Source organism: Trachurus japonicus, chromosome 9 (genome assembly GCF_045865225.1).
Source record: "Trachurus japonicus isolate A0001 chromosome 9, Traja_1.0".
In the NCBI taxonomy this organism is placed as follows: Eukaryota; Metazoa; Chordata; class Actinopteri; order Carangiformes; family Carangidae; genus Trachurus; species Trachurus japonicus.
Window position 1 is genome coordinate 24,306,369 of NC_140915.1, and position 18,664 is coordinate 24,325,032.

The 18,664-nt window shown below is 41.0% G+C and overlaps 2 protein-coding genes across 2 annotated transcripts; both read left to right on the forward strand.

Moving 5' to 3' along the window:
- Nucleotides 1-1,820: 1,820 nt before the first annotated feature.
- On the forward strand, nucleotides 1,821-5,667 carry LOC146981486 (eosinophil peroxidase-like). Its single transcript, XM_085786745.1, has 11 exons — nucleotides 1,821-1,899; nucleotides 2,018-2,193; nucleotides 2,370-2,502; nucleotides 2,711-2,840; nucleotides 3,019-3,225; nucleotides 3,317-3,677; nucleotides 3,801-3,961; nucleotides 4,066-4,324; nucleotides 4,839-5,009; nucleotides 5,123-5,360; nucleotides 5,459-5,667. The coding sequence occupies exons 2-11, from the start codon at nucleotides 2,124-2,126 to the stop codon at nucleotides 5,664-5,666; spliced, it is 1,938 nt and encodes a 645-aa protein (XP_085642871.1). The 5' UTR covers nucleotides 1,821-1,899; nucleotides 2,018-2,123; the 3' UTR covers nucleotide 5,667.
- A 2,221-nt stretch (nucleotides 5,668-7,888) lies between these two features.
- Nucleotides 7,889-13,573, forward strand: LOC146981487 (eosinophil peroxidase-like). The gene is made up of 13 exons (XM_085786750.1): nucleotides 7,889-7,952; nucleotides 8,626-8,713; nucleotides 8,848-9,023; nucleotides 9,117-9,249; nucleotides 9,436-9,565; nucleotides 10,079-10,285; nucleotides 10,390-10,750; nucleotides 10,874-11,034; nucleotides 11,139-11,397; nucleotides 11,489-11,659; nucleotides 11,758-11,995; nucleotides 12,100-12,306; nucleotides 13,077-13,573. Exons 1-13 carry the CDS (start codon nucleotides 7,889-7,891, stop codon nucleotides 13,483-13,485), a joined length of 2,604 nt encoding a protein of 867 aa, XP_085642876.1. The 3' UTR covers nucleotides 13,486-13,573.
- The last annotated feature ends 5,091 nt before the right edge of the window (nucleotides 13,574-18,664 follow it).

The following is an 18,664-nucleotide window of genomic DNA, read 5'->3' on the forward strand; positions in this document are numbered from 1 at the left end:
GCTCAATCCAGGGGGCGGGATGAAGGCTGTCTTTCAAACTGCCTCTGCACGCAATAGGGTAGCGCTACGACTAATCAGAGCAAAGAGCAGGATGATGTTAGCCTGACAAGCCAATTAAAATGTATGTCGTCGTCGCGTTAAGCCCGCCCAAGGACTCTTTAAACAGATAGAGCGCTGTGATTGGTGAACACAAACGGTGTTCGAGACTCAAAAAGTTCCTATGGCTCGTTTCTAGACCCACCTATGGAGCAAATATATTTGCTGCCGCTAGGGTGCGTCTAGATTTCTAGGCTAATACTTAATTGTACTCAAGGGGAAATTTGTTTTCACAGTCAGTGCTCACATTTAACAAATAACATTCAGCAAAGATGTAAACATAAACATAGAAATAGGAAACCACAAATAGAGCAAAAACCACACCAAATTGCAAAGTGTAAAACACGGGTGGAGGGGGTAGCAGGGGTCAGCAGGGTTGGTAGATTGAAAGTGGGGAGGCCAATTCTTTTAGAGCATTTAGATGCAAGTCAAAGAAAAACAAAGGAGGCAGTAGGCCAGAGACATAACATTATGTACTCCAAATAAGTGATAGGGAGTAATTTCTGAAAATGGTCTCATGGTCGGCAGAAGTCAGTTACACCTAAATGTAAAATCATCCCATTTTGTTTGATAGGATCTTACATGATCCTCCACCCTGTGTGCTTCTCAAACTGTGAAGTAATTCAACAGGAACTTTATGTCTGTTTGCTTGTCAAGTAGGAAAAGTGGTAATAAAACAACAAGCCCTCTTAATAAAAAATCAAATCATGAAACTATTTATTAGAGTGGCTCTGAGAGCTCAGTGCACTGCAGATTAGATCAGATCTGTGCATAATTGCTCAGTTGTGACTGTTGAAGTTAAATGCATGGATTAACAAGAGCCTTCCAGACAGTCTCTTTGCTTTTGTCTTTTGCAATTAAGATTAAACCTTCATGGTAACCACATGCTTGTATTCACTGGAATCTTCCACTGAGTGTCAGGATTCAATCTGCAGTGCTTTTCTTTACTTAAATGCATTTTGTTTAAAGTGCAGGGCTCTCAGGGCCACTGTAGTTTTTGTTTAAAGCATCATGATAATGGTTTACTCAAGTGCTGGGCTCTGCAGGCATTTTAGGCATTTTTATTTTCTTGTTAAACAGCATGTCCCTTGTTTGAAAGATGCCCCAAGTGTCACTGTAGGGTATTCTTCGGCCACTATATATATGGTGGTCAAACTGGTGTAAAATACACTGACTCTTCTCTGCAGCTGAAGGATCACACTGGGAGTTGCAGGACATGACAGGTACTGTACTCAACTTCTTGTCGAACTCATTACCTGCCAGCATTTCATCACACTTTTTAATAGCAGATTTAGCTCATATTCATGCAATGGTGCACTTATATTTGATCAACTATCTATTATTTATTGAAAATGGAATCAGAAATGTATCAGTATTTAATCAGTTTTGGTTATTTTATACAGGACTGTGCTTGTCTTTTTCAGAGATGAAGTGGTTCATGTGTCTGATGTGTCTTTACATGTGTTTGCAAAGTCATGTCAACGCTGGTGAGTATTGTGAAATTAGAAGAAATTTCATTGCTTTTGTCATTTTGTTGAAAAATAGATTATGATAATGATTAGAGAGGAATGCATGATTTTATATTTCATTACTAATGTTTCTTTAACTGTGTTTTCATGATTTTGGGGTTAGGGTTCTGCTTGAATTACTTAATTGACATTGTCGGCAAGAAAAAAATAAAAGGTGAGGTTGTTTTTGTTCATTTTTGCTTACAGATCCAAATTTGAGCAGAAGAGTCATTGAAAACGCTGTGATTGAAGCAAAGGCCACTGTGGACTCAGCTTATGAATACTCCAGAAAAGAGTGAGTGTAGTGTACATCCTGCTGGGTTGCTGCACTTGGAAAAATTGCACAACGCAAATGCATCATAACAGAACCGCATATAAACTGCTGATAAATATGACCTGGCCAACCAATATAGGAGCCTTGATCGTGTGAGGAGGAATGCAGCGAATCCTTCAGATGTCCTGAGACTGCTGAAACAACCTGCTGGACCAACACGTGAGGCTGTCCGTGCTGCAGACTATATGGATGTTGCTGTGAAACTGATCAAGAGGTCTCTGAATAATCGTCCAAAACGCTCCATCAATGCCACAGGTTTGTGGTCATAACATATTATTTAAATGTTGCCTGTACAAATGCCTGCAAGTTAGTTACAGCTGCCATTGGTGCAATTCTGTGTTCTGGTACTGTATGTTTCAAAATGTCCCTTATGGGTAGCTTCAAGTTACTCAGCAGTCAGCCAATATGTCTGTCCTTTCCCTCCGAATTAGATCTGATCACCGAGGAAGATCTGAATTTCATTGCTGCTCTGACAGGCTGCTCTCCCAGACATCGTGTCCCTTCTTGCAGGACAACTCCAAATATAGACGAGTTTCGTACTGCTAACAGTGTCTGCAACAACAGGTGAGACAGGTGCTAAGCTTGTAAGAGACATTGCTTTGTGTTGTTATTTCATTTCATTACATAAAATACAAATGCTAAAAATTGGGTGTGGTTAGTTGGAATGCATTCCTTTTCAATAATGCTTGTAGCCATGACAAAGACAGTACATGTTGTTCCTGGTACACCCATGTACATGACAGAGAAAAAAAAAAGATTTGTTCTCCCTTAGAGAAAATACCCGCTGGGGAGCTGCAAATACACCTTTCACCCGCTGGCTTCCTGCAGAGTACCAGGATGGTATCTCTCTGCCTAAGGGCTGGGACCCTAAACTGAAAGTCAACAAACGCTTTCTTCCACTGGTAAGGTATTTGTTTCACAGTGCAATGTACTGTACAAAATGTGTAGGAATAAATGACCAGAAAAAGACCAATATATACAAGAGATTAAAATTGTCTTGTCAAATTACAGATTAACAATAATAAATCAATGAATAAATCACTCTCACCAAAGTGTTCATTATCTACATCCTGTCCCCAGGTCAGGGAAGTGTCCAACCAAATTCTGCGCACGGCCAACGCTGACGTGGAGAGCGACCCACTCTACACTCACTTGGTGACGATCTTTGGCCAGTGGACAGACCACGATCTGACCTTCACTCCTCACTCTCCTGTCATCCGCTCCTTCAATAACGGCATTGACTGTGATAAAAGCTGTGAACGCACAGAGCCCTGCTTCCCCATCAAGGTCAGTGTCACTGCTTTATAAAGGAGAACAGGTGAAACACCTAAAGAACTGACAAACACTTAATGCTAACTGCCTCTTGTTGTCTGAATAGATTCCTAAGAACGACTCCCGTTTTCATGAAGGGTCAGAGGAGTGCATGCCCTTCTTCCGCTCAACAGCAGGCTGCGGTTCAGGCAACACAGGCCACATCTTCGGTGCGAGTACTGTCCGTCAGCAGATGAACTCTCTCACAGCTTTCCTTGATGTGGGTCAGGTCTACGGCTCAGATGACGCCAAAGCTCGTTTCCTACGCAACCTGACCACAGACGAGGGTCTTTTGAGGGTCAACACAAAGTTTACTGACAATGGCCGTGAGCTCCTGCCCTTCACCAACATGGGTGCCAACATGTGTGCTTCACGAGCCCGCATTACTAATGACGTTGAGGCTGAGGAGGTGCCCTGCTTTCTGGCTGGTGAGTAGCAACAAAAGCACTGACTTGCTGATTCCAGTTCAAGCATCAACCACATTGTGGTTGTTACAAGGAAAACAACTTTAGTTGTATTCATTAAAATCTGCGTTGTACTTTTTCGTCCAGGTGATGAGCGCAGCAATGAGAACATTGGTCTGACCTCTCTGCACACACTGATGATGCGTGAGCACAATCGTTTGGCTCGTGCCCTCGCCAAGCTCAATCCTCACTGGGGCGGAGAGAGACTCTACCAGGAGGCCCGCAAGATCATGGGTGGATACTTCCAGGTGAGGGAGGGGCTCAGCTCTATGAAGAGCACAAACCTTGCATCAAGAACTGTGTCCTTGATCGGGGTAAGGGTTGATCTGACTCTGATTCCTTTTGTTTTCAGGTTCTTACTTTCAGAGACTACTTGCTCCACATTGTTGGTCCAGACTTCATTGCCAGGCAGCTTTCCACCTATCCTGGTTATGATGAAAACGTGGATCCCAGCATCTCCAATGTGTTTGCCACAGCTGCCTACCGATTTGCTCACCTGATGGTTCAGCCTTTCATGTTTCGGCTTGATGAGGACTATCAGGAGCACTCTGAATACCCCAGCCCATTGCTGCACAAAGCCTTCTTTGCACCATGGAGGATCGTCTTTGAAGGTTGTCATGAAAATTGCATATACTGTATATTCATAGATAAATTATCTATATATGTAAATCCATAGACACTCAAGCAGCAAGGCATTCAAGAGATCAAACGGTTGAGCAGATGAAACACAAGAGATGTTTAACCAACATTCTCCCTCTCACATCATACCTATAGCATACCACAAAACTTGACCATTACTTCATAATAGCGAAGTTGAAAACCTGTACAGTCATACAATACTGCTGTCACATTTGCATGTCAGACTGGATTTTCTCAGTTTTAAACACCCTACTTTCTCAAGGTTTGGAGGAACATTGATGTAAGGAGTCGGCTGCAACACACCATGAATCATGTATACAACCTGCTAATTAAAGTCTTGGCTGCAAAAATACAGTTGAATGCAGCACTATTTGGGCTTTTACATTACAGAGGCTCAAAGTTGTTTCCATATTGATATGAAAAATGTAACTAAACTGAATTTTAAAGCCTTAAACCTTCCTTGTTATTATCTGTTGGACTCCTCAGGTGGACTGGACCCAATCTTGAGGGGTTTGGTTGGTCGCCAGGCCAAACTAAACACCCAGGATCACATGATGCATGATGAGCTGAGGGAAAGGTTGTTTGAATTCTCCTCTGAGTTGGCTCTGGATCTAGCCTCTCTCAACATGCAACGAGGAAGAGACCATGGACTTCCTGGTATTACTCTGATTGAACAATTTTCTGTATCTTTAGATTTACCTGTGCAATATATTGCCTTTAACAACAAACACACTGTCCTATTTTCTTATTGTAAATATGTTCCTCTTTAGGTTACCTTCAATGGCGCAAATTCTGTGGACTGTCACAACCACGGAATCGGAAATCACTGGGAAAAGTTCTGAAAAATAACAAACTGGCCAGAGACCTATTTAATCTCTATCGCAAAGCTGACAACATCGACGTGTGGGTGGGAGGGGTGGCTGAGCCATTCGTCAAAAGAGGAAGAGTGGGACCCCTGTTTGCCTGCCTGATTGCCACTCAGTTCCAGAGGATCCGCCAGGGAGACAGGTAAGGAGACTTGAAATCACATTACTCACAGACATGTGCTGTCCTGGAGATAGCTAAGACAACCACTGCATTAGACATTAACAAACTATCAATTTTAGGCTTTGGTGGGAGAACGAGGGAGTCTTCACTGAAGCTCAGAGGGAGTCCCTGAAGCAGGCGTCACTGGCCCGCATCATCTGTGACAACACCGGTATCAGTGAAGTACCAGAGAAGCCCTTCCAATACAGACGGAGAGGGTCTGGTTACAATGACTGCAACAACATCCCTGCCTTTGACCTCAGTCCATGGAAGGAGAATGTTGAGTAGAAATCCTGTAGCTACATCTAAGGCCATCTCTGTGACACAAGATATTTCACCCTCTGTGAATTTTATATAACAGAATGTCAGGGTTAAATATTCTTTGTTATTATCTTTCCTTGTGTTAAATGAAATAATTCATGCAGTTCTCCTAAATTTCTTATTTAAATGTATGTCACCCATCTTTATTAACTGCTGGAAAATCATTTGATTACAATGAGTACTATATTTTTCTTAGGTCCCTAAATGTTATTCTTATGTCAAGTAAATAAATATGAACCATCTCATAATTTGTGTGTAATATTCATGTAAAACTTGTAAGTGATGGTTTCAGGAGCAATGAAATTTGAATAGGTTGATCTCATGATTTACTTGAGAAATTGAATCTATGTCAGTTTAGGACTTCAAACTAGGAGAAAATATATTTAATGTAACTACTACACACAAAACATTTAACCTAAACAACAAGCGAAATTGTAGCCCATTTGTTGGCCTTATCTATTGCAATATACCATCAAACTATGGACATCCACATCTTTAACTGGGCAGTAGTTAGGAATGCTAGACAAATATGTGGGGATGCCTCACACCCTTTAAATTCAGAGTGGCTGCTGAGTCAGGGCCCCGAGGGCAAGCGGGAACGTACAAGAAATCTTTCATGTGTCTCAAATGACTGCACCTTATTTTAAGTGTATAATATTCACACGTGCTACTGTTATTTCTTGTCTATTTGAACAGTTGTCTGTGTGGTATGGTGGCAACTGTCTTGTGATTTTGTTTTTTGTTTGTTATGTAAGTTATTGTTGGAGAAGCCAAAGACAAATTTTCATTAAGGTGGACAATGAAGTTAATCTATTCTGTTATAACAGACCAGACATTAAAACACCTGCCTGTTCAATAAACTTTGCTTTCCTCATACCCCTGCTTCCCTCTACTCCACTCTTTATATCGTAGACTGATATTGTGATAGACTTTGCTTTTCACAACATAAAACTTATTCATTGAACTTTGACCTGGAGAAGGAGTATATTAACAATCATTATTATGTATCACTTGGGTTAGGAAACACATTAATTAATGTAGCCTATTAGTAAGCAGTTAATTAATGTTTACTACTCAAAGTTAGTTAATACATTAAAAGTTGAATAATCTAATCAGTTATCATTATGTATGCATTACTCCGCATTAATTAACACATTAGTTTATATATTAATGCTTAATAATGTACTAACTAACATTAATTAAGGGACCCTTATTGTAAAGTGTTACCGAAATTACAATCAGCTATTAGCCTATAGTTGTTTTTATTTTTATTTTTCCATTTCTCCAGGAGGTTTGTTTATGTCAGATAATCCGTCAGACCATGAGGTGGTTTGTTAGAGGAGATGGCAAAAATGTCTGAGGAAGGCGTGTACTTGCTTAACCATGCATTGTTTGTTTAGCACCATTTAAATGATGCAGCTGAAAATGAATCCTGTTGACTGACATTGACTTATACATAATGTTCATCTAGCACCTTTAGAAAATACTGTATCTAAAAGTTCAATAAAAAAAAGCTACACAGGAACAACAGTTTGAGAAATAAAAAACGCAGTTCAAGTGAAAACAAATGATGGATGTCACTTTCAAATAGCCTACATAGGGTTATATTTATAACGTATGAGAACCAGTTGTTCTGGTGAACCATTGTCCTGTGGCTTTGATATACCTAACCTGATTGTATGTTGCATTATCCCCGGCAGTTTTTTCGACAAAGAACAACAAAGCCATCTGCATATGTTAACCTTCAGCAGAGGTGTTCATTCATCACGTGCTGAACGTTTCAGTCACTAGCCTATTTGTGTGAAGTTGCTCAACAGAGTTGCTACAATAGAGGTGGAATTAGAAAGAAGAATATGAACATTCCTGACAAACAAGTATCACGTAAGATGATGAAGCGCTGTGGCTATAAAAACACTGATCAGCTGCAATTGCATGTTGTATAGTGCCGGTCTGCTGCAGAACAGAGGACACAAGCTTCAGCATATGCAGGTGACTAAAATACTTTTTATTTTTACACTAGACGCATTTAATATGCTATAATCAATATCATGTAGCCAATATCAAATTGGAATATATTTGTTTTTCCATATATTTTCCTCCCATTTGTTTTGATGTGAATTTAGAAATACTGTCAGTTTAAATTCATGGCCAGTTTCTGAATGGCTGAAGAATTTGTCTGTTTTGCAGATATGGGACATTTTCTGTGTTTGCTGGCTGTGGCACTTTTGTGCTTGCAATGGCAGGTGAATGCTGGTAAGTGCTAGTAACATCTCAGAAGACCTAAATTAATCGTTCTAGCCAACTACAGTTTATTTATAGTTTGGAGTAAAAATCAGAGGCCATGAGATTCCTCGCAATAGAGTTGTTCTTAGTGATGAAACTCTAAGACAATTCTTAGAATCATAAGAATTTCTCTTTAACGTTAAGGCTTGAACCTTGTAAAAACAGAAGTTTTTCACAAAGCATCTCAGCCTTCTGCTAAGAGGAGGGAGGAAGACTTTTAAGAGATGAGTTTACTTCTCCCACCCAGCTCAATAATAACAGCAGAAATTAAGGGGATCCCACTGGTAAGATATTTAGCAACTTGAAAAATGCAGCAATGCAGCAGTGATGATTTGGGTGTATCACAACCTTCAACCACCAAAGTGATCAATTACAGCACTGTCACAGCCTTATAGCAGTTTGTTCCTTTCCAGCTGGATGTCCACATGCTGAGGCTCAGAAACCCTCTCTGAGAGGAGAATGTTTGTGAATATGTCCCCTGATCTTTTAAAAAATGGGGTCTTCAGTTTTATTACTAATATTCTGTAAAATGCTGTCTTTGTGTCATATGAGCTAAATTGAAATGGGCCTATTGTAAATAAGTGGACTAACGGTCAGCAAAATGTTAATTAAAAATCAAAACTAATTTTTTCTTTTTTCCTAGAATCACATTTGAGCCGGAGTATGATTGAAGATTTAGTGACAGCAGCCAAGGCCACGGTGGATAACGCCTATGAATATTCCAGACAAGAGTGAGTGTGCAGACCCATTGGGACCCTTTTTTTTGTTAATTCTTAACCGTCAAAAAAGGGCAATAATATAGGTCTATTTAAATGATTCTTTTGTTATTCTGAAGTAATAAATCTTACCTGACCACTCGATACAGGAGCCTTGACCGTGTGAGGCGGAATGCAGCGCATCCTTCAGATGTTCTGCGACTGCTGAAACAACCCGTTGGACCAACCCGTACGGCTGCCCGTGCTGCAGACTATATGGACGTAGCTGTTAAGATGTTGAAGAGGTCTCTCAACAGACGCCCAAAACGCTCCATCAATGCCACAGGTATGTGGTCTTCTTAACAGATTCTCTGATTGATGCTTGTACAAATGTGTGCAAGTCGGTTACAGCTGAGTTTTTCTTCTTCTTCTTCTTTAGATCTGATCTCTGAGGAGGACCTGGAGGTCATCTCTGAGCTTACAGGCTGCTCACCCAGACACCGGGTCCCCTCTTGTACTACAACTCCCGACTTAAACAGGTTTCGCACTCCAAGCAGCACCTGCAACAACAGGTAAGGGACATTTAATTTCCAGTTTGAAATGACAGAAAATTCAAAGAGGTGAATGACAATGACACTGTCCCTGGTTTTGATTTTGACCCCACATCCTTTTCTCTGTTTTCAAAGTTAACTCATGTGAAATGCTACGAAACGTATCTCACAAAAAAAACAAACAGAAATGAATGATGACTTTTACAGGCATAACACTCGCTGGGGGTCCTCCAACATCCCTTTCAAACGATGGCTCCCTGCTGAGTATGAGGATGGCATCTCTCTACCTAAAGGCTGGTACCGTAGGCGGAGAAAGAGCAAACATTTTCTTCCACTGGTAGCGTATTTTTGTGTGCATTCTAAAGTACAATGTATTGTACAAAGTGTGCTACAGAAAAGAAACACGGTCCCTCAGTGTATGGAGTTTAATTTGAATATTCATTATTCAATCACATCTTTTTCACTTGTTAAATGACAGTCAATGGGCATCTTCTACCTCTGGGAGTGCAAATGTATATGTACTGTATATTCTAAAATAGGTCATTAAGTACTGTACTTAGAGGGCTGTTGCTAGGAATTCTGGGTCCCCTGAAAGAATACTAAAGTGGGCCGCTACCCCCTAACTTTTCCACTTTTTTTCTTAGACTACATATGTGTTGTATGTTTTGATGCTAATGCAGCATTACTATGTGTATCAGTCAGGGTCTTATGCAGAATAATTCAGTCATACAAAAATTAGACTACTGGGTTTTTTTGTGGGCCTTACTTGGCGCTGGGCACCTAGAATAAAGATAGAGATAAACAATGATCGGTAAATTAATCACTTTTATTGTCTATATCTTGTCCCCAGGTCAGGGAAGTGTCCAACCGGATTCTGAGCACAGCCAACGCTGACGTGGAGAGCGACCCACTCTACACTCACTTAGTGACGATCTTTGGCCAGTGGACAGACCACGATCTGACCTTCACTCCTCACTCTCCTGTCATCCGCTCCTTCAATAACGGCATTGACTGTGATAAAAGCTGTGAACGCACAGAGCCCTGCTTCCCCATCAAGGTCAGTGTCATTGCTTTACTTTGCTTTTTCAAAATAACAAGTGAATACATCTAAAGTACTAACACAAACACACACATGCTATCTGCATCCTGTCATTCAAATAGATTCCTAAGAATGATCCCCGTTTTGGTAAAGGGTCAGAGGAGTGCATGCCCTTCTTCCGCTCAACAGCAGGATGCGGTTCAGGCAACACAGGCCACATCTTCGGTGCGAGTACTGTCCGTCAGCAGATGAACTCTCTCACAGCTTTCCTTGATGTGGGTCAGGTCTACGGCTCAGATGACGCCAAAGCTCGTTTCCTACGCAACCTGACCACAGACGAGGGTCTTTTGAGGGTCAACACAAAGTTTACTGACAATGGCCGTGAGCTCCTGCCCTTCACCAACATGGGTGCCAACATGTGTGCTTCACGAGCCCGCATTACTAATGACGTTGAGGCTGAGGAGGTGCCCTGCTTTCTGGCTGGTGAGTAGCAACAAAAGCACTGACTTGCTGATTCCAGTTCAAGCATCAACCACATTGTGGTTGTTACAAGTAAAACAACTTTAGTTGTATTCATTAAAATCTGCGTTGTACTTTTTCGTCCAGGTGATGAGCGCAGCAATGAGAACATTGGTCTGACCTCTCTGCACACACTGATGATGCGTGAGCACAATCGTTTGGCTCGTGCCCTCGCCAAGCTCAATCCTCACTGGGGCGGAGAGAGACTCTACCAGGAGGCCCGCAAGATCATGGGTGGATACTTCCAGGTGAGGGAGGGGCTCAGCTCTATGAAGAGCACAAACCTTGCATCAAGAACTGTGTCCTTGATCGGGGTTCGGGTTGATCTGACTCCGATTCCTTTTGTTTTCAGGTTCTTACTTTCAGAGACTACTTGCTCCACATTGTTGGTCCAGACTTCATTGCCAGGCAGCTTTCCACCTATCCTGGTTATGATGAAAACGTGGATCCCAGCATCTCCAATGTGTTTGCCACAGCTGCCTACCGATTTGCTCACCTGATGGTTCAGCCTTTCATGTTTCGGCTTGATGAGGACTATCAGGAGCACTCTGAATACCCCAGCCCATTGCTGCACAAAGCCTTCTTTGCACCATGGAGGATCGTCTTTGAAGGTATAGCAAAGATCTGTAAGATCTGTAGTTCTTTGAAACAGAGAGAGTAAACACAAGTGATCAGAATTAAACGCCCTTTAATGCTTTACAGGTGGATTGGACCCAGTGCTGAGGGGGCTGGTGGGCCGCCAGGCCAAGCTGAACACACAGGATCAGATGATGACTGATGAGCTGAGGGACAGGCTTTTCCAATTTTCCGTTGAATTGGCTCTGGATCTGGGAGCACTCAACATGCAGAGAGGAAGAGACCATGGACTACCTGGTATTTATTTGACCCTATAGCTTTGTATGCTATGTTGAGAATGTATTTAGCATGTGCAGACTTTTGGGTGTTTTACAGCACGTTAACTTCCTTTTCAGGTTACAACAAATGGCGTGGGTTCTGCGGACTGTCACAACCCAAAACTCAGGCTGAGTTGGCAACAGTTTTGAACAACACTAAACTAGCCAAGCAACTCCTGGATCTGTATCGCACACCCGACAACATTGACGTGTGGTTGGGAGGGGTGTCCGAGCCATTTGTCCCTGGAGGAAGAGTGGGACCTCTGTTTGCCTGCTTGATTTCCACTCAGTTCCAGAGGATCCGCCAGGGAGACAGGTATATTCACCTCCACAGACATTACTTAAATATGTGGATACAACTTTTAGCAGCACCCGTATGTTTCCTTTGCAATGCCATGCTAACAACTTGTCCAATATCAGGCTTTGGTGGGAGAACGATGGAGTCTTCACTGATGCTCAGAGGGAGTCCCTGAGGGAAACATCACTTGCTCGCATCATCTGTGACAACACTGACATCACTGAGGTACCTGAAAGACCCTTCCAGTACAGACCTCGAGGATCTGGTTACGCCAGGTGTGAGGACATCCCTGCCTTTGACCTCAGTCCATGGAGTGATGGTGAGTTGATGTACTGAAATTTGCCCTGACACATCTGATGATGACTTGTGCCAACACTGAAGTAGTTTGGGAATACTGATTTTCACCTTTAATCTTCTGTAGGAGGAAACACAACTGGGCCACAAGGATCACCAGGTAAGTCTACCACTTCTTGCCCTATCATCCATAATTGGATGATTCCTCAATTAGATAACTTTTTTCCCCAGGGTGAATTTTCAAAAAAATGATGTAGCCTACTTGTTGGTAATTTGAAGATTCATGCATCCTGATCTTAGATGTTTTTTAGGCATAATTACTGAACAAGTTACAATTTGGGTATTTTAATTCAGAAATAAGAAATGTTACTTTATTTATTTATTGATTTTTTGATTTTTTACATACATTCAGTGTAAATTGTCTCCTAGCTACCAAGTGATGCCACCAAATCTACAACTTAACTAATATTTGCTCCAAAAAGGGAAAATTGTCATTTTCACAAAATTGGGTGACAATCAATAATGTCAAATTTACAAATAAAGCTATGCTAACATCTTTGTTCCAGACTATGAGAGCTTTTGAAATAGAAAAAATACAGTTAAATGAATTTAGTTTTTCAAGATTTCAAAGGACAAAGTTATACCTGCAATTGAAAAATCACCTAAATACTCAAATTAGTGTTCATACTAGGCTACTTTAAAATATTTGTATAATGTTACTTGACAATTTGAAATTTCCATTGAAGGTTCCAGTTTCAGCCTATGTTTTATTATTGTTCTCATGTCTTTTTTTTCACACAGGAAGAACAATACGTGGTCCAAAAGTCTACACGGAGAACAATATTGCCTTCTCAGTACGACTGGGCAACAATTTCCCCAAAACTAGCTCACCCATCCCCTTCCATGATGTGATCTACAATGGACAGAACAGCTATGATGTAAACACAGGGGTTTTCACCTGTCAACATCCAGGTGTTTACGAGTTTCAGTTCCACTGTACGATCAACAGGAATGATGCCAGTGTGGATCTGATGCATAACGGAGAGCTGATTGTCCACTCATTCACCACACGGCAGAATGGGTTCACCACAGCCAGTGGTCAAACATATGTTAAGCTTCAGAAGGGAGACAAAGTCTGGCTGGTGGCCAACCATGGTGGCAGTAGTATCACCAGAGACAGCTTCTTCTCAGGGCATCTGCTGTTCACAGAGTAGGAAACCAGCTGCTGATCTGTGACACCCTCAAAACTCTCCAAGTCGAGTTTGATAGAGCAATGCTGAGGGTTTGCTAAAATCACTGAAATCTTTGTACTGATGGTGACCATAAATGCCAAAGTTATTGTAGCAGCTGAAGCTACTATAAAATAAAATGTTTACAATCACAATCTTTGTAGTCAACTTTGCTGACAGGAAAGTACAGTGTTTACAAACTAATGACATTATTTGAGTTTTAAAAAGCTTTGACTTGATGCAATATTTTCCTTTCTTTGAATAAATCTGTCTTGATATTGTCTTTTATTATTTCTTTGAAAGATGCACAACATACAGTAATATTTATTCAGTGTATGTCTGGTCATTTTTAACACAGCTTTTGGAACATAGTTTAGTTTGTTTGTCCCAAACTGAACAGTAAGGCCCTAGTTTCCTAGACCGAGCGAAGTCTAAGCTCAGCGCAGCTTCGCCACGCCAACGAGGCGTGTCCAGGTCCATTTCGCAAGTTTGGGCAGCGCAGTCCGATGCTGGCCAGCGCAGACCCTCCCCTCGTCCCTCCTACCGGCGCAAACGGCAAAGGGAGAGGAGACAGGGCGGGAGGGAGACAGGAGGAGGAGAGAAAGGCCGATTCGGATCTTCACCAATCAAATGAGCTCCTCTCCTCACCTTTAACTGCGCCTGCGCGCTGCAAGTTTGTAATTTTTTATACTTTGACATGGACGGAGGAGACAGCGACGCCAGTGGCCGAACCCCTCCCAGGAGGAAACAGCTGTTTTGGTCCGGAGGTCCGAGCTCAGAGTGGCCGAATAATGAGTTTACTAATATCCTTAATCAGGTTTGATCTGATACACTGAGAACCGCTGCCCAGTGTAAAAAACAACTAATAAACTAATAAAGAAACTCACATTTATTCAATTCAATTTATTATTCCCTGTGTAAGACAGATGACAGGTGTACACTAATCACAACATAAACAAACACCATGCGTAACAAGGATGAAATCAGCGTAAAGGACGCTCTCTCTCTCTCTCTGTCTGTCCGTCTCTTTTTTTTCTGTGATGAGAGATGCTGAGTATAGGCTATACTGACTATCTGATACCGAGGATGTTGTGGTGGGCTAAGAGAGATGATGATTTGTGTTTTGTTTTTCATTACGGCTGCGTGACGACGCGGTCGCTCGCCCGTTAATAAATTAATAAGTAAATAAATAAAGCGGATCATCACAACGGCACAGTGCGTATCTCAACACGGCAGCAAAATGCAGCCATCCACCCTGACAGTCCTGCTCTTGGGACATCCACAGCTGCTTTTCAGTGCCAGCTCGTCCCTGCTGTGTTAATTCAGGTGGAGTTTTCATTACGTGTGCCGACAGCCTTTAATCTGACGTCAGATGTGACGAGACAATCTATATAGATATAAATTCACGTGTTGATTCCATTAGTTGCATTAAATAGTGGTTATTGTGGATATTTATTGCATTGAAATGTACCTGGAACTGTGGAAACCGGCCTGTGAAATCTTGGTGACGTGTGTGTGTCACACCACACAATTAAGAATAAAAGCTTAAAAGTTTAAAAGGTTCTAGAACTTGGATTGGTTGGGAACCACGTTGAGCTAAAATAACAAGACACAAGTTGGAATAAAAGGGGAGACACTGTTTATTCACAATAGAATGTGCATTTCTGGTGGGCTGGATTTAAGATGCAGCACGGCCTTCAATCAGGGGGGCAGTAGGGCAATCTATTCCTAAAAGGACACAGCACAGATTAAAACAAGTCCAGGAGATGGTTTATAATAAAACCAAAATTGATAGACGGAGGTCTCGTTACCTCGACTCTCGCTGGATTCCTCTCATCATGAGGCTTTAGTAGAACTCCAAGGGGGCCCACTCCTGGGGGGCGGGGGGTTCCAGGTAAGTGGGGGGAGTCCTCTTCTGCCCAACACAGTCCAGCACAGCACAGCACAGCACAGCACAGCACAGCACAGCACAGCACAGCACAGCAGCCTCCTCTTCACAGCCAGTCTTCACACTGAATGTCTGAAACGTCTTCATACCACTCCACACTGATTAGTTAATTTAATGCAGCTGTCACCTCCAGCTCCTCACGGTGCATTCAGGTACACTCTGTTGTCCAAGAACACACTGGCTGGTTCAAAACACAGCCAAAACAGTTATGACATGTGCACTGCGCACCGGGCAGCCAAACTTCCACTGCACCTGCTGCGCTTCGCCCTGCGCTGAGAGTAGACCTGGTTTGAGGTGGCGAGCTTTCAGCGCACCCTCAGCGGGACATTTTCGCACGAAACTTCCTCTGCGCCAAGCTGAATCTGTGACGCCTCCCCCTGCTGCGCGGCCACACCTATCTCAGCGCAGCGCGATCTACAAATCTGCCAATCTGACCGTGCACTAGGCTGCGCTGGTCGAAACTTGAATTACACCGGCTGCGCTACCTTGCGCCACCTGCGCTGCGCCACCAAACTATGTTTAACATCAACAAATGATTGTCTTAAACCTCTGTGTCTGAGTTAAATTTGTGATGTTACAAAACAACATGTTCAATGTCCATTGGCAAACAACAGATGGCACTAAAATACAATTGAATACCTGTGCTAGATTTCAAAGACAGGAGTGTGCGCTAAGATCAACATTTGGATTTGGATTTACCATCTATGCAGAGGTAATTTTCAAGTTTGTTGATTTGTTGCAATTGAAAATGCAGTAAAATTACTAAAGAAACAGACCAAATATTTTGAGTATGAGTGTCATACACGTCTAATTTAGTGCAGGTGATTTCCCTTTAACTCAACACAGTCCATGTAAAAGCAGCGCTTTCCACCAATGACAACACTGACTAGTGTCTGCAAACACTGGTTTACTGTAAGTGAAAAATATTAAATAACTGGTGGAGTGGGAACAAACTATTTATGGACTTAGTTGACTGGTCAGTTACACAATTCAAGGAGTACTAGTACTTCACTCAGTTTTTGAGAAAAACTAGGTAACATACTGTCTTTTATTTGTCTTCCATTGTATTGTTGGGAGGCAGATTCCTTTCATCCAGATCCCACTGCCTTTGCTCACAGGTTCAGAACCATTTCACGTAAATAGAGGGATTGGTAAAAGACTCTCTGGATGTTTATCTTTTGTCAAAAAAACAAAAAACAAAAAAAAAACAAGAACAAATTTTTTTTAGGCATATTAATATTATTATTATTATTATTATTATTATTATTATTATTATTATTATTATTATTATTATTATTATTATTATTATTAGGGTATTATCTCACTGTTGACTTTACCTCTTATAATAGACTACTACCAAACTGTAGCCCATCCACATCTTATAAACCACAAACAAAAATAGCTTTCTTTACTTGAGAAACGACAGATTGATGTTGTGATACAATTAGCTTTTAATTCCAATCTAATGAATGTGCTTTGACTCACTGCACGTAAACTGGAGAAGGATTCATAAAGGCCAAAAAGTGTATCCTGCATACCTGTCTGGAAATTTGGATTCTCAAATACTGAATATTGGATGTAATGACTATAACATGACACTGTTGTGGAGCAAATACACAACAAATCTAAGCATATTTGTCAAAGGGACACTGGAAAGAACACACGTTTCCAATCCAGTGCAACAGTTCACACTAATCTTAATGACAATGACTTGAATACTAGGCCACTTTCTGTAAACCATTGTGATGCTTGGCACCAAGTTGGCTTCCCTCTGTCAGTCATTTCTGAATGTTGTGGTTGGAAATGCTTCTTGATCAGCAACAGAGGAATCTGGTTTTCTTGCATAAGATGAAATGTGTGAATGAACATCTGTGTCATGACCTAATAAACTCTTTATTTGACATACATGGATTCTGTCTAGCTCACTAAAAAATAACATTTTGTCAGTGTGAGATAGAGCCAAATGTGAGCAGGTTTTAATGTAAAAAAAAAAAAAAAATCACTGTCCAATTTAAACCCTGGCTAAATGTAGAAACTGAATTCATTGGACACACTGCTTTTATGTTTTACTGTAACCTAATTTATTTTGTTAGAATCCAATAAATGGAGCAGAAAGTTTTTTGTGAGTTAAAAAGCAGGAAAACAGTCACAGTTTACTTCTACTTCTCGTAATTATCACACCTATTGTCTGAACATTAATTCAGGAAGTTGGCATCTATTCCTTTGTCACTAATGTCTCAGATTGTCGTGTGGTTGACAAAAAAATGTGGAATATGTTTCCACTCCAGGAAATAGATATCAGACATTCCTGAGCAGTGTTTTTTGTTTGTTTTTTAGAGTTAAGGTTAGGGCATCTCTTAAATACAACCAGACGATTCAACTTAAGAAAATATGGTTGTTGCTTGAATTTTGATGACTTATTTAAACTCACATAATAATGTGCACCAGAACTTTTCAAAAGTATCTAAAAACTGCTTGAGAACGATTGGTTAACAGATTTAGTGAAAAATAAAAACTAAAAGAAACAGGAAAATAATGATAATGAATGCTGGTAACTGGATTTCACTTAAACTTGTGTGCAAAAGCGAGACCTATAAATTGTTTGTGAAAGAACAATAATGTTGCTTTGTATATTTGTTCAGGTAAACAGTTGCCCTGGAGCCTTGACCAATAATAATGTCTCATTATTTTCAATAATGTTTTTCTTGGGTTATCCTGTATACCAGAGGTCAATATGCATCTTTCCTGTTGGCTTGTTCCTCTGCCTTACATACTTGTTTTCAAATCTTTTTTTTTTTTTAATAACTAAATAAAACACCAAAAAATTGTTCAGGTAACCTTAAGGCTGTGGCTTTCTCAGAGGTTGGTTTCTATAATTAGCCTGCTTGAGACTTTTCTCGACATGGATGCCACAGAAGAGGAACTAGGAAGGAGAAAATGATATGCTTGTCTGAGAAAGAATTCGTGACACGAGACATCATATCAGATGAAATGGCTATAAAACACAACAGTGACCGTGACAACAGCAGCAGCTAATTCAAGGTGGATGGTGCGTAACATCGGAGGACTTGAGCTTCATCTTATCACATGCAGGTAACTATTAGTAATGCTGTTTATTTTTAAGGTTAATTTGCTTTTATCAATAATAACGTATGTGTAGTTTTAATGTGTTTTCCTTTATATTTATGAATAGCTATTTGTTTTCAGATAAATTTT